At 46.5% G+C, this 15,911-nt stretch overlaps 1 protein-coding gene across 3 annotated transcripts; it reads left to right on the forward strand.

Moving 5' to 3' along the window:
- The first annotated feature begins 4,787 nt into the window (after window positions 1–4,787).
- On the forward strand, window positions 4,788–14,158 carry NCL (nucleolin). Of its 3 annotated transcripts, none has more exons than XM_079710484.1 (14): window positions 4,788–4,927; window positions 6,024–6,140; window positions 7,364–7,841; window positions 8,227–8,430; window positions 8,540–8,626; window positions 8,811–8,952; window positions 9,614–9,738; window positions 10,653–10,776; window positions 11,203–11,360; window positions 11,852–11,975; window positions 12,163–12,296; window positions 12,821–12,947; window positions 13,277–13,503; window positions 13,675–14,158. In XM_079710484.1, the coding sequence occupies exons 1-14, from the start codon at window positions 4,910–4,912 to the stop codon at window positions 13,749–13,751; spliced, it is 2,142 nt and encodes a 713-aa protein (XP_079566610.1). In that variant the 5' UTR covers window positions 4,788–4,909; the 3' UTR covers window positions 13,752–14,158. The 3 variants fall into 3 exon arrangements, with proteins under 3 accessions (XP_079566610.1, XP_079566611.1, XP_079566612.1); XM_079710485.1 differs by having other exon boundaries at window positions 7,379–7,841; XM_079710486.1 differs by having other exon boundaries at window positions 4,815–4,912.
- Window positions 14,159–15,911: the final 1,753 nt, after the last annotated feature.

Genomic DNA, 15,911 nt, shown 5'->3' on the forward strand with positions numbered 1-15,911 from the left:
ACTCAGTTTCTGGTGCCCCTTAGATCTTGTTCCTGAGACAAATGCCTCGCTCGCCTCACCTTAGTCCCCTTCTCTGCAGCAGGAAGTGGGCTTTCATTGGTGGGCTGCGGCACTGGGGGTTCATCCTTCCAGGTAGGAGAAGTCATTGAAATCTTTTATTTATTAGAATGTGTTTGTATCTGTTGATTAAAAAAACTGATGTGGCAGGAATTCCCTGGCAGTCCAGTGGTTAGGACTCCGCGCTTTCATTGCCGAGGGTGTGGGTTCAATCCCTGGTCGGGGAACTAAGATCCTGCAAGCTGCGTGGTGCAGCCAATAAAACAAAAAAAAACTGATGTGGCTACACATAAATTAAGATGGGGGGCAGGGCTTCCCTGGTGGCACAGTGGTTGAGAGTCCGCCTGCCGATGCAGGGGACACGGGTTCGTGCCCTGGTCCGGGAAGATCCCACATGCCGCAGAGCAGCTAGGCCCGTGAGCCATGGCCGCTGAGCCTGCGCGTCCGGAGCCTGTGCTCCGCAGCGGGAGAGGCCACAGCAGTGAGAGGCCCGCGTACCAAAAAGAAAAAAAAAAAAAAAAAGATGGGGGGCAAGACTGGTGTCAGGGAGGCCAATTCAGAATTGCTGCCTTAATCTAGGCAGGATGATGAAGCGTGAAGTAAGAAGGAAGCTGTGGGAAGAGTAGGGGAGTGATTCCAAAGACTCCCAAGGGCCAGGCTGTGGGAAGCCCCTGCCTTGGGGCTGAGGGGGACGGTCAGGTCTAAGACTGTGTCCAGCCCTGGGCCGGGAGGGCCGGTTGCTGTGTCTCGTTTAAGAAGGTATGAAAGATGGCGGTTCAGAGCGGAGGAAGAAGCTGAATGCAGTTTGTGACGCTTGGAATTTGAAGATCTATAGGACACCAAAGGGAGCTGCCTGGAGCTCAGGAGGAAAGAGGCTCCCGCAGAGACCCTGATTTGGGCACTGTCAGGGGACAGTCGTCCCCGGGAGGTGGAACCAAAACCAGAGAGGGTACCCCAAGCAGAGGGGCAGGAGGTGGGGGTATGTACAGAAGGGAGTTGAGGCCACGGGGGGCCCTATTCTTCCAAAAGAGACAACAGCAGACAGGAATTATTGTAATTGTCACACCATACTCCATTCATTGAATGGACATTTCCTAAGCATCTTTTATGCACCAGGCACTGTCTGGGCACTTAAGAGGGACTAAGCCATCCTGGCAGTAAGCTCCGCCCCCCCAGAGCCTACATTCTGGCTTACTCTTCTGTGTTAGTTACACAGGTGCGCTTACCTTTACTCTCAAATGGGTGTGGACCAAGGGGTAGCCCCTTCATTTGGGAATCCTCACTCACTTAATCTTGTCCTCTTGTTTCTTTTCTAAGCTTCCAACTCGCCCTCCACTGGGTCCTTCCCCGTAAGCTATAAGCTATGGGGAAGCTGGAGCTGCGACCACTCCCTCTCCCAGGAGTGCTTCCTACAGGGGCCCTACACTTAGCGCTGCCACTTTTCCATCTGCAGCACTGTGGCTTCCACCCCATCACACTTGCCAAAATCTCCAACATCTTTTAATACCAAATCCAGTAGACCCTCTCAGGCCTCACCTTATTTGACTTGTGGCATTGGATACTGTTCTTTCTTCCTTTTTTCTGGAAACCCTTTCTTCCCTTGGCTTCCAAGACTCCCCTTTTCTAGCTTGGCTTCTGCCTCTGGGCCTTCTCCCACCCTAGATGTTTCCCACCACTGGGTCTGGGTCTGCCCAGCCTTCTCCTCTCCTCACTCTGGCTGCTATGCTAGGCTGGTCCCTCATGCCATCTGTGTCTGCAGCTGTGTGACCACCTCCATAGAGCCAGCTGCCTAAAGCAGCGGTCCCCAACCTTTTTGGCACCGGGGACTGGCTTTGTGGAAGGCAGTTTTTCCACGGACGGGGCGTGCGGTGGGGAGAGAGGATGGTTCAGGAGGTGATGGGAGCGACGGGGAGCAGCAGATGAAGCTTTGCTCACTCACCCACCGCTCACCTCCTGCTGTGCGGCCCGGCTCCCAACAGGCCGCAGACCAGTATCAGTCCCCTGCGGGTTGGGGACACCTGGCCTAAAGCAATGGGTATTTCTTATGCATCCGTCATGTCCAACATTGAACTCAGGAGCTTCCCCCCAGAACTATAGCTCTGCTGGTGTCACTCCACATACATACACACACTCAGCAGATAATGGAAATAAATGATCTGTTCTCCCTCTCTATTCAAGTCACCAAGTCTGTCAATAATAATAGCTAATACTGAGGGCTTATTACACATCTCACTTAATACTTTAATACTCATAACAACCCAAATGTCAGGTACTATTATTATACGCTTTTTTTTTTTTTGTTGTTGTTGCGGTACGCGGGCCTCTCACTGCTGTGGCCTCTTCCATCGTGGAGCACAGGCTCAGCGGCCATGGCTCACGGGCCCAGCCGCTCTGCGGCATGTGGGATCTTCCCGGACCGGGGCACGAATCCGCGTCCCCTGCATCGGCAGGCGGACTCTCAACCACTGCGCCACCAGGGAAGCCCTATTATACGCATTTTATAAAGAAATGGGATGACAGAGCAGGGTCTCAATTTAAATCCTAGTTCCTAGCTATGTGACCCCAGACAAGTTAACTTATCTATGCCCCAGTTTCTGTAAAATAGTGATAATTTTTTTCTAAGAGTAAATGAATTTATATATATATTATGTATAAAGAACTGGAATAGTGCTTGGAACTTCCTAAGTATTATATAAGTATTAGCTATTACTGTTTTTCTATCCCAGGCTGACCCCAAAGCAAGGCACTTGAACACTAAGCTATACTGGCTTTCTCCACTGCTCCTTTTACCTAAATACTTCATTCATTCAACAAATAATTTTCACCACTACTTATGTGAGGCAATGCTTGAGGTGCCAAGAATATAGCAAAGAACAAAGTCTGTGTTCTTGTGGCTGGGGAAGGAGCAAACAGACACTAAACAGACAAGAAAAATGCCAGGTAGTGGTAAGCACCTGCAGAGGACTCGGTTAGGGTGATGTGGTAGGGAGCCTCTGGGTGGCACTTTTCATTGGAGGGTTGGGGAAAGGCCTCTTAAGAGGTGATATAAACTGAGATCTGATGACAAGCCAGCCACGCCAGTATTTCTATAACTCATCCCTGTCACTTGATCATGCACTGCTCTCTCCAGCCTCTTCCCATGAGTGCCCCAAGCTTGCTCTGTGCCAAACTGCTTGCAAACACGTGGGTCTTATTCCACCATGCCTTGGCTTATGCTGTTCTTTCCATCCCCCGTCACCCAGTAAGTGTCCCCTTGGTCCCCATCCCAGAGTTCAAAATGAGAACCTCCTCAGGGTGCTCTCCACAGATCATCAGAAAGCAGGGTGCAGACCAGAGAACTGGCCCCAGCTTCCTTCCTCATCAGAGAGCCCCAGTGGGTAGCTGTGAGTTTCCTATTCACTCAGTCACAGAAGCCTTCCAGGAAGAATTGCAAAATAACTTGGTAGCTCACAGAATCCCCACCAGCCCTTGTTAAAATACAAAATCCTGGGCCCAATGCCACACCTCTTTAATTAGAAACTCCAGAGGTGATTCTGAACATTAGTTCAGTTAGGGAAATATCATCACAGCTGAAGGTATCTTGGTTTTGTACCAGGCACCAGGTGCCCAGGATGTAACCATCCTACCTGGGCAGGCTCAAAACTGAAGAAAGCGCTCTAGGTTAAGTTTGACACCAAAGTTTTGCCACAGTGACCCATCTGAATAATTGGCAAAAACACAACGCAAGGGCAATTTTCTGTGCTTCCGCCAACAAGGGAACCTTCCTTTGACTCTTGTGATTGACTCCTAGACCATCTAGTGACACTGATTTAGCAGCCACCATTTTTAAATAGCTGCTTTAGTCCCAAATAACAAAGAGGGAACTTTTGAGTGGTCAAAGGCCCTGCACTGTGGTTGCCCTGACCAAGTTCTCCCCACCCCGCAGTTGTAACATCCAGTGACCACCAGGGTGTTTCCCACTGGTAAAATGACCTAGTGCATGTGGTTTCTTGAGATTAAATATTATGTTTGTGTGCTGCTCACAGTAAACCTCACAAACATACGCGACCGTCTATATCAGCAGCTCTCAGAAGGCAGCGTCAGGCACGTGGGCCGGGCGGGGGGAGTCACCGGCAGACAGGGGGACTTTCTGGCTCTTGGTTCTTTAGCGGGCGGGACGAAGGTGGGCCCTCAACGCGGTGGACCCTGAATTCCCGACGGCCTCGGGCTAATTAGGAAACGGGGCAAACTCTTATCTTTCCTCCCTCCAGGAGGCTCTGCGTGGAGTGCGGGCCGGGGTCGCCCGTGAAGCCTCCCAGGAAACTCAAGCCCTCCACAGTCGACAAGACCCAGACACACTGGGGAGCCGAAAACCACCGTTACCCACCGCCCGGGAATTAGGGAACACGCGGCGCCAAAAATGTCCGTCCCACGGCGCAGGCGCCACGAGCGCGGGCCGTGGATGGGCACTCCGAGAACCGCGCGCCCACGGGCCAATCAGCGCTGGCCTTGCACAAAGCGAGTCCCGCCTCCAGGCCTCCGCCACGAATCCCCTCCCCCCTTCTCTGGCCTCCTCTGCCCGCCCACTCTTGCCCGTGCCCCGCCCCGCGCCGTTCTCAGGTAGAGGCTCGCGATTGGCTTATGGGAGGGACGCGAACTCTGGTTGGTCGCGGCGGAGTCACGAGGGCGCCGTCGTCGCCTTTCCAGAGGCGATTACTGGGCAGGCTCAGTCTTTCGCCTCAGTCTCGAGCTCTAGCTGGCAGCCAAGCGTACGAGCTCTGCGATCAGCGGCCGCCATCGACGTTGCTTCGCTTCTTCTGGCCTCATCTGCGCCACTCGCTCGCCACACACTCCGCAGTCCTAAGCCGCTATCATGGTAAAGCTTGCAAAGGTAAGAGGCCTTGCCCGCGCGAGCACGGACGTCAAGGCCTGTTTTCCGAGGAGCGCGCGCGCGGCGCCGCCAGGAGGAGGGCCTGCGCGCCGTCTCGGGCGCCTTCGAGGGCGCCATAGTGCGGGAAGTCTCGCGCGATTAGCTGGGAGATCTCGCGGCTTTTGGCTGTGTGGTAGCGACGTGAAGAGCTTCGGCAGGTGCCGCGGATGGTCGATGCGGCGGGGAAGCACTTGGGGGCTGAGCGCGGGAAGGGGGCGCTGGGCCCCGGACGGATGAGGCCAAACTCCTGCGACGGGCCCGAGCGGAGCCCCGCCTCCTGACGCATGTGCCCCGGCTCGCGGCCCGCCACGTGGGCCGCGCCGCGTGGGTTCTGGCGCCTGCTGAGGGCCGAGGGCCCCGGGCCCTGGGGCGGAGAGGGGCGGCCCACGGGGGTCTCAGCTCCGGGCGGGCGGCAGGAGGGCTCCGGAAGGAGGCCCTGCCGCGTGCGTTTTGCGCCGGCAGCGCGCACATGGTGGCCTGCGACTTACCCGCACGTGGCCCTGCCGGGGATGAAAGGGGCGGGGTTGATAACTTGGGAAAGGAAAACTTAACGGAATACTAAAGGTTAAGACGTGGATTTTTTTTTTTTTTTTTAAGGCTGCCCTAATTTAAATTCAGACGCGGGTGGTGGGATTAGGTGCCACAACTTACCCCAGAGGCTTTTTAAAGGTGGTTTTCCCCAGGTGAAGGGCCATGGATTGTTAGCTGTTACAGTGGTCCGATTGTAGGCTGTATTGAGAAATTGTGCCGCGATACAAGGTTCGATTCTGGCTGGGTGTATAGTTTTTTAAATGGGTGTGCTTAAAGGACGCAGCAAGAAGAGAGAGACCGTTTTCTTGAAGTTGCGTTTTTATCCTAAGGTTGGTTTTTGAAGAACTTGACAGGAAATATGTGGGAAGTTGACAATTCACCTGTGGTAACATTGGTATGAAGAGTAGTTTTTACGTTAATTGTACTTAACAGTATGAAGAGCGGGTTCTGAGGGAGATGACTGCAGTTTTACTCTGAAGAATGGCCTGAAATGTGGGAGGTGTAATGTGTAATGCGTCTGTTTTAGGCCGGTAAAAATCAAGGTGACCCCAAGAAAATGGCTCCTCCCCCAAAGGAGGTAGAAGAAGACAGTGAAGATGAGGAACTGTCAGAAGATGAAGAGGACGATAGCAGTGGAGAAGAGGTAACTGTATATAGTTGAACGCAGAATTGTGTTAAACTACAAAATGGAGAGTTAAAAGCACACGGTATTGGATGTCTGAAAATACTGGCAAAAAAATAGGATTATATTTATTCGTATATGACCTGTTGTAATGGTCCAGCGTTTCACAAAGTTTTTATTGACCTGTCAAGATACCATAAGAGTAAGTGTTTGAATGAACTTGAGAGGAAAGGTGTGGAGTTTTCACGTGCCCTCTGCAGGGCTTGGTGCGATACAATGCAATAATATATTATTAGTTTTCCACTTGGAACACATTAGCCCCACATACCAGCTGGAGAAACAGCCTGGACAGTTAACCGTCCTGCGAGTGGCAGCTTTGAGCATTATAATTAGGTCTGAGGTTAGCCTTAACAGATTCTTCTAGTCTCTAAGTAGGATTAATTGGTCTCTGTTATCCTGTATGGGCTTGATAATACTAAACACTGTTACAATGTGTGGATTGAGGGTTGCCGCCTCCCATTGTGTTAGCACTTAATTAGCACTCGCAGCTACTGTTGGCTAGCTGTAAAGACAACTAATTGCAGTATTTGCTCATGTTTCTTATTTAGAATTCAATAAAGATTTTATTTTGACACACAGAACCTGATAAAACCAATAGTCAACAAAATGTGGTTTTGAGTGTGACTTAAATGTAAATAAATGACAGGTTTTTTATCAAGCTGATGTGTTCACTCTTTGTATTAATTTTGCAACGATTGATTGTACAGCTTGACTATTCGATGTTCATTTTCTCTTTGGTCCTAAGAATGAGCATTCAGTGAGCTTTATTCCTCCACCCACTGTGAGAGCCCCAAATAACTTAATAACACTTAACAGGTAGTCCTTTCTATGTGTAAGGCTTTTAATTACATATATCAATTCAATCCTTAAAGCATTGTATAAAGTTGAGTTATTTTCAGATGGGAAACTATTGAGGCTTAAAATTAAGTTTTAAAACTTTGCCTAAGCCCACGCAGTGGCATCCAGTCTGTTTTCAGAGTCCCTGTTAGGGTGTGCTGCGGGATGAGGACTGTGACTTGAAGCGTACAGAAGGACATGTTACTTGACCCTGTAGTTTAACTTGCTAACATCTAGTGCATGTGGTCTTCAACTAGAGGCAGTGCTAGAATTTAGCATTCATTTATGGGACCAAGGCTCTCTTGAGTTTGGAAACAGGCCTATGTTGGTTTTTATTTATTCTTAAGGTTGTTATTCCTCAGAAAAAAGGCAAAAAGGCTACCACAACTCCAGCAAAGAAGGTGATGGTTTCCCCAACAAAAAAGGTTGCAGTTGCCACACCGGCAAAGAAAGCAGTTGTCACCCCTGGCAAAAAGACAGCTGCTACGCCAGCCAAGAAGACGGTTACACCTGCCAAAGCAGTAGCAACACCTGGCAAAAAGGGAGCCACACCAGGCAAAGCATTGGTAGCAACCCCTGGTAAGAAGGGAGCAGCCGCTCCAGCCAAGGGAGCAAAGAACGGCAAGAATGCCAAGAAGGAAGACAGCGATGAGGAAGATGAAGATGACAGTGAAGAGGAGGATGAGGATGATGAAGAGGAGGATGAGGATGAATTCGAGCCAGCGGTGATGAAAGCAGCTGCTGCTCCTGCCTCAGATGATGAGGATGACGAGGATGAAGATGACGGTGAAGACGATGATGAGGATGACGAGGATGACGAGGATGGTAAGGCATTGTATTGGGAGTCCTTGGGCTCCTGTTTGCAAGAAACATTAGGGGCGAGGTGTGGGTGGTAATGCTATACTCGCGACGACCTGGGGTGGGTTAGACAAGCGTTACCCCCAGGGGTTCTCTGGGCTGGTTGTGGTGCACTAGTGGTGCCTGTGTGGTGCCCGTGGATGATTGCCTGCTCCTGCGTAGCATGCTTCAAACAGCTCACCCTGTATTTTTCACAATGTAGATTTTTGCTTCCAAGTGATTTGTTCATTCTTGCCATAGCCTAAGCACAGTGGCATGGACAAGATTACATTTATTTTCCTTTGGCTTTTCCTAGGACTAGGAATAAAACCGGGATAATTCTGAGTTTTTGACTAGGCGGCTTCTCTTTCAGACTCTGAAGAAGAAGCTATGGAGACTGCACCAGCCAAAGGAAAGAAAGCTCCAGCAAAAGCTGCTCCTGTGAAGGCAAAGGGCACTGCTGAAGATGAAGATGAGGAGGATGACGATGACGATGAGGAGGATGACGATGAGGATGAGGATGAAGACGAGGAGGAGGAAGAAGATGACCAGGAGGAGGAGGAGGAAGAGGAGGAAGGTAACCGAGTTAGATTCTGAAGTACACTGGCATGAGTTTTGTTTAAAGGAGATGCTTGAGTATGTGTGGCTACTTGTGGATGACATAGATTGTTTGATATCTTGACCAGAACTTGTCAAAGAAGCACCTGGAAAGCGAAAGAAGGAAATGGCCAAACAAAAAGCAGCTCCTGAAGCCAAGAAACAGAAAGTGGAAGGTAACTTAGAGAATTGGGAGGTGGGAAATAACACCTAATAGCACAAGTGATGAGCAACAAAGGGACTTAATACTGAAACCTGATGTTATATTGCAATGTGCTGATGTGCTGTGTACAGAAATAATTTGACTAATAGTCAAATATACTGGAAAATAGACTAATTTGAGTAAATTTTTTTGTGCAGCCACAGAACCAACTACATCTTTCAATCTCTTTGTTGGAAACCTGAACTTCAGTAAATCTGCTCCTGAATTGAAAACGGGTATCAGTGACCTTTTTGCGAAAAATGATCTTGCAGTTGTTGATGTCAGAATTGGTTTGTCTAGGTAAGTATGGGGGAGCTGTGCCGTAGTTCTGCACGATACTCGTGGGTCTGCTAATGCTTTTTCCTTCCCCTTTTAGAACCATAGCCCATTATCCTTAAATGTGAGTATGTTAAAGTCTTCAAAGATTATTAGACATTAATGAATGAAATCATTGGCCTAATATCAAATTGTCAAAACCCCAAATTGAAATTTTTTCCGTAATCTTCCTTAACTTTTGATATAGCACAGTCTAGTTTCTAATAATGAGATTTGATGCTTATCTTAGAAGTATCTATTAGACCTGAGAAGCCATAATAGTGAATGCTTTTAATCAGACAGGATTTTCCTATATTAGTGCTGAAACAGGTTTTTTTGTCATCTGCTATCAGTTGTTAAGGTGCAGTGTAACTAGTGAAGATCTCAGAGGTGAACTTGCATCAGGTCTCGGTACTTAGATCCTGCTCTGTAGCCTCAGCTTAAAAGAGCCTGACTCAATTTTACTAATTGTATAGGTGCTTTTTAATCCTTGTTTGCACCATCATATTAGTGTTGCTGCTTGCCCAGAATATGTGTTACGTGGCTCTTGTTTGGTGGGGTTTTTTTTGTTTTTTCCCCCCACGTGTAATTTTTTTTTTTTTTTTTTTTTTTTTTTTTTTTTTTTTTTGTCCTCTTCGCCTTAAAGGAAGTTTGGCTACGTGGATTTTGAATCTGCTGAAGACCTGGAAAAAGCCTTGGAACTCACTGGTTTAAAAGTCTTTGGCAATGAAATTAAACTAGAAAAACCAAAGGGAAAAGACAGTAAGAAAGGTATGTAAAGCTTTAGGTAATGATGATACTTGTTAATGGTTATGTATCTAATCTAATGTAGACAAGCCCCAGGGTAAGTAGTTAACTGTTTTCCCTTTGGCTTCCTCATAATGTTGTGAGGACTAAATGAATTAGAATGTTAAATGTTTACAACAGTGCCTGGCACTGCTTGCTAGACTTAATCAGAAAATAATTGGTTAGATGTACCTAAATTAATAGGGTCCTTTCCTCACTGGACCTAGAGCAGATCCCTAACTAGTCCTTTTGCATCTTTTACCCTTCTCTGTATGCACTTGTCACATTTTAAGTGTGTTTATGATCTTTTTATTTTTTAATCTTTTAAAGTAAAAAATTTTTTTTGGCCATGCCGTGCAGCTTATGGGATGCTATTTCTGTGACCAGGGATCGAAGCATGCCCCCTGCAGTGGGAGCTCTTGAGTCCCAACCACTGGACCGCCAGGGAATTCCCTACACTTGTTTTTTTTATGATCTTTTTAATTGAAAAATACTGAATATCTCCTCTCTATATACTACATAATATTTAGCTGTATTTTAAATATTCAGTGCATAGTTTGTTGTCAGCTGTGACAGCAGTTTGTTTTGCCACTGCTATATTTCCATAATAGCAGAGTGCCTCCTACATTGTAGAATCTCTTTTTTTATTTTTAACCTTTTTATTTTTATTTTTTTGGCTGTGCTGTGTGGCACGCAGGATCTTAGTTCCCTGACCAGGGATCCAACCCGTGCCCCCTACATTGGGAGTGCAGAGTCTTAACCACTGGACGGCCAGGGAAGTCCCTCAAAATTATTTCTTAAACAGAACTTTTACATTGGTCAGTCTTTGGTGATCTTTGGGGGAAGAATGGTCTTTTAAGCCATCCAGTTCATTTTTGTGTTTTTGTTTTTTAATCTAGAGCGAGATGCGAGAACACTTTTGGCTAAAAATCTTCCTTATAAAGTTACTCAGGAAGAATTAAAAGAAGTGTTTGAAGATGCTGTGGAGATCAGATTAGTCAGCAAGGATGGAAAGAGTAAAGGGTATGTTTCGTGTCTACTGCAGTGTTTCATTAAAATTAATGAACTTTACTAATTTATAAAAGAAATGTTGATTTAATTTTCCTGTGTTTGTGATTTTGGGCAAATTAATTATTCTGTAAACTATGTCAGTCACCCAGCCTAGCTTACAGTAAATGTTTTGGACATAATTGTAGTTATTGTAGTGAGGTGGACTTAACGTGAACAGATTTTCTAGAAGTGTTTGGCAAACTTTCTATAGTGGGAGGAAAGTTTTGAAAAGTGGAAGATGGCAGAAACCTTGAACATTTCAATTACTATAGAACAAAGAACATTTTTATTGTACTTATCTGAAATACGGGCATATTGCTGAGATTAAAAACATTTGTGTTAGAGAATTAATATGGTTTTAAAAATCAAGTGAGTTCTTAATGTTTTTTCCTTTTGTAGGATTGCTTATATTGAATTTAAGACGGAAGCTGATGCAGAGAAAACCTTGGAAGAAAAGCAGGGAACAGAGATAGATGGGCGATCCATTTCCCTGTACTATACTGGAGAGAAAGGTCAAGGTCAAGACCATAGAGGTGGAAAGAATAGCACTTGGACTGGTAAGAATTTATAGGCTTCCTACAGGGTTCTGGAATTGATGGAGGAGAAGGAAATCCTTTGCATCTTTGTACTTTATAAAGTTGACTGATAAATTGGATGTGGATGTAGATCAGCAGGTTATACCTGTATTTGTAATTGAGTGTCTTGAATGAGAGCTATATGAAATCTTTGTACTAGAACACAGATAAATCTAGCTTCCTTTGCATGTTTTATACTGTAAAGGACTTAGATCGTGTGCATTTAAAAATTAGAATATGCTAGGAAGACACAGGGCTGTAGTCAGCTTACATCTGAACAGTAGGAGTGGAAGGAAGCAGCATGTAACAGTACGTAGTAGTACTTGATATGTTGAGTACCAGGTAGGGTTCCACTTGTATCAACATTGGTGTGTTAACTCTCCCAAGCACAGATTCTTTAAGAACAATGTATAGCTGTGGCTGAAGTTGGGAACTACTGCTTCAGTCTTAATTTGCCATCTCTTTATTTGTAGGTGAATCAAAAACCCTGGTTTTAAGCAACCTCTCCTATAGTGCAACGGAAGAAACTCTTCAGGAAGTATTTGAGAAGGCGACGTTTATCAAAGTGGCCCAGAACCAAAGTGGCAAATCTAAAGGGTAAAATAATTAGTATCTTTATGTTGTCACTTACAGGCTTTTAAGAGTATCTTGTGGAGGTAAAACCATGTTCTCCTGGCCATTAGTAGAAGCTGCACAGTTTAAGTGTTTGAAGAAAAAGGCTTGGTGGCATCAGAGGAGCAGTGTGCTTGGTAACTTACACGAAATGTTGACTCTTTATCCTCAGGTATGCATTTATAGAATTTGCGTCATTTGAAGATGCTAAAGAAGCTTTAAATTCATGTAATAAAAGGGAAATTGAGGGCAGAGCCATCAGGCTGGAGTTGCAAGGACCCAGGGGACAACCTAATGCAAGAAGCCGTAAGTTACTTCATTAACAGGATGTTGTGGTTGCATCCTCAGATTTAGAACATTTGTTTCTGTTGCTGCTGAGTAAATGATACTGGATATGATGACTGATTATCTGAGAAATAACTGATGAAATCTCAAGAGAAGTCCTCTAGATAGTCAAGTTCTGATCCAGCTAAGTCAGCACTGAGCAGCACATTTGCCAGGGCTTTACTGTCCTGTATGGTGTTTGTAGCCGCCTGGTTTAGAACTACCTTCACTTGCTTGGGTCACTGCTTCTCCCGTTTTCCATAGAAGATTCTCAACTGCTCTGATGATCAGTGTAAACTTGACATGGCATTTGGTCTAAGCCCTTTGCTTTAAACATTAGTTGACCAAGTTGCTTTTACCCAGACACTCAAGGTGAAAGGCTACCTTTTGCTAAGATGAGCATTCTTAGCCAGTAGTCAGATACTAGACTGCAACATGCAAGTCCAGCATGTTGTCATAAATTGTGACTTTAATAAAAAGTACAATTTTTATTTTTTCTTTCCCAGAGCCATCCAAAACTCTGTTCGTCAAAGGTCTGTCTGAGGATACTACAGAAGAGACATTAAAGGAGTCGTTTGACGGCTCTATTCGTGCAAGGATAGTCACTGACCGGGAGACTGGATCCTCTAAGGGGTAAGTAAGATACAGGGAACGTGTGGTGTCCACTAGGTGGAGAGCTCCCACCTAAGACGTCTTCTCATTGAGCTCCTTTCTGTCGATCGGTGACAGTTTAGGATTCGCACGAGAAGAAGAGACAATTCACAGAGCTAGCATTCTTGCCTTCTGTCTTCACAGAGGTATATTCAGCTGTTTTGTGGGACATTCTGTTTCAGCTTTCCATAGGGAACTGCCCTCACCTGGGTCTTTTCCCAGCTAAGCGTCACCATCCAACATGTGGGAGTAACTTGGCATTTGTTCCACATGTTGGCTTTATAATGGGCAGTTTCGTTTGGTGTTTTTAGGTTTGGTTTTGTAGACTTCAACAGCGAGGAAGAGGCCAAAGCTGCCAAGGAGGCCATGGAAGATGGTGAAATCGATGGAAACAAAGTTACTTTGGACTGGGCCAAGCCTAAGGGTGAAGGTGGCTTCGGTGGCCGAGGAGGAGGCAGAGGTGGCTTCGGTGGCCGAGGAGGAGGCAGAGGTGGCGGCCGAGGTGGATTTGGAGGCCGAGGCCGGGGAGGCTTTGGAGGTAAGGGGCGCGGTGGCCACCCAGCTGTGTGCGCCAGGTAGCCGCGGCAGTGCACTCCCGGACCTGAGCCTGCAGGCCCCGGTTCCTGCACCAGTCCCCACTCGTCCTGCTGGGGAGGGGATGGCTGGCAGCTTTGCAGCCACTCTTCAGTGACGGCTTGCCTTCCTGCAGGGCGAGGAGGCTTCCGAGGAGGCAGAGGAGGAGGAGGAGACCACAAGCCACAAGGAAAGAAGACGAAGTTTGAATAGTTTCTTCTATCCCTGTCTTCCCCTCTTCCATTTGAAAGAAAGGACTCTGAGGTTTTTACTCTGTTACCTGCTCAATGACGGAGCCTTCTGAGGACATTCCAAGACAGTATACAGCCCTGTGGTCTACTTGGAAACCCGTATAGATAACATTTCAAGGGAGATAACCCTGTTGGTGTTGACTGGATATTCGTATAAACTTTTTAAAGAGATGCGTGATAGAGCTAACCCTTATCTGTAAGTTTTGAATTTATATTGTTTCCTCCCATGTACAAAACCATTTTTTTCCTACGGAGTTTTTTGGTTTTGTTTTGTTTTTTTTGCGTTGGTGGGTTATAAAGGAAAGCAGAATGTTTTATCATGATTTTTGCTTTAGCAACTTTGGGACAAATTAAAAGTCCTAAACTCTGGTGCCAGACTTGTACTTCCTGTCCTAGAGTGTTTCTCCTGGAATATCACTGAGAGTGGAGCATGGCAAATCAGTTCTGCCACTCCAGATCTCCACCCCCTGTGAAAATGCTTATGCTTTGGTTTCAGGTATCCCAGCCATAAGTTTTTGCAGCCCTGTGTATGTCATGTGAAAGGCTCATTGGAGGTCCACTGTGGCCTTACCCCACTTAGAAACAGGCTTGAGGGGTCAGGTGTCCTGAAAAAGTGCTTTGGAAAGAGGGCCAGGAATACTTTGGTCCGGGCTTTTTTAGATATGCATGCGAGAGCAATGACTGATGAGTATAATTCCTGCTGGATGAATGGGCCAAAATGGAGGCTTTGGGACTGTGAGGCCGGAGAGGAAACTACCAGTCTAGCCGATGGACCTAATATCTTTTGTAATTCCCCCAGCACCCTCAGGTTAAACCAACAAGAAAGGCCTTTGGTGGACATTCTGGCTTGTTAAGCATTCCCTTGCCCACCCCCCCACTTCCAGTAAAAGGTCACATGAGAGGCCTAGGTCAAGCGATTAACATGATATATTTAGTTGAAAAATGGTGCGCAAGATGGTACAGAATGAAAGTGCCAACTCAAAAATACGGTACTGGTAGACTAGAGGGCAAAGTAAAGGATTTGAGTTAGCTTAGTTTTGTCCTGGTTATGAGTTGCTGGCAGGATGAGGGAATCTAAACCTTGTGCGTATCATGCACCACTCACCAAGTCAAGTCCATTGTAAGTACTAAAGGCGCAGACCAGGACAAATAACCTGGTTAGAAAGGGTGGAAGATTGGAAGTTTGGGTGCTGCTGGGAAGAAAAATCAAGCCAGCAGAGGGACATCCTGTGGTCAGGCAAACCTAAAAACTAAAGTGAACCATTGGAGAGCCTACTGTATAGCTCAGGGAACTCTACTCAGTGCTCTGTGGTGACCTAAATGGGAAGGAAATCCAAAAAAAGGGGGATGTATGTATACACATAGCCGATTCACTTTGCTGTACAGTAGAAACTAACACAACATTGTAAAGCAACTATACTCTGATAAAAATTAAAAGCAAACTAATGAACCCTTGGTAGCCTATATTTTTCTAGAATTAAAAGTTTAATTAGTTGGAGCCCATTAGGGCTACTCATGAGTTAAAGTATGTTATGTCTTAAAGCAACGCTGAGTAGGGTTTTAGCTGAGCATGTGAAAAGTTACGTCATTAATAGCAGCTCAGTCTGTCCCAAATGGGAATTTGAGGAAGGGGCCTGTGAGATTGGTCTTGGGGTCTGCAGGGCCTTCTCCATTACTCTGCCGCTGTTTTCCGGGTTTAAACCTGAAAGCATAGTACACTCCTTGGCCATCTAGGAACATGAATTAGCATTTGCCAGCTTGGCACAGCCAGTGCTTATTCAGTACTTGTATTAACTAAGACCCTGTGGTGATGGGGTGTTGGTGGGTTCCCTTTGGCAGGGGGTGCTGAACCTGACCCTGCTAGCGGCCCAGTTGCAGGAGTTCTTGGCTCCTAGGGTAGGGCCTGCATTGAGATAAAAGTCTGAACCCACCTTGCCAACCCACTGGCAGTTAATGGTGCTGAGAGTGTGCCAGGCTTTTATCTCAGCCTCTCTGTAACCGGCTGTGGCGCAAGACAAGAGCAGAAAAATAGGATTCATCCTGTTTTTCTTTCAAGTGAAGGAAACAGTCCAGCCCTGTGTGTTACTAGTTACTCCAGCCAGGGGTATTATGCTGACTTCCA

Source organism: Hyperoodon ampullatus (genome assembly GCF_949752795.1).
Source record: "Hyperoodon ampullatus genome assembly, chromosome: 8".
Classification (NCBI taxonomy): Eukaryota; Metazoa; Chordata; class Mammalia; order Artiodactyla; family Ziphiidae; genus Hyperoodon; species Hyperoodon ampullatus.

Excerpts from the sequence above, each read along its gene's own strand:
- NCL (XM_079710484.1), top strand. Across the intron at positions 11,976-12,162 it reads CAAAGTGGCAAATCTAAAGG|GTATGCATTTATAGAATTTG; the intron begins GTAAAATAATTA and ends CTTTATCCTCAG. Across the intron at positions 12,948-13,276 it reads GAGACTGGATCCTCTAAGGG|GTTTGGTTTTGTAGACTTCA; the intron begins GTAAGTAAGATA and ends TGGTGTTTTTAG.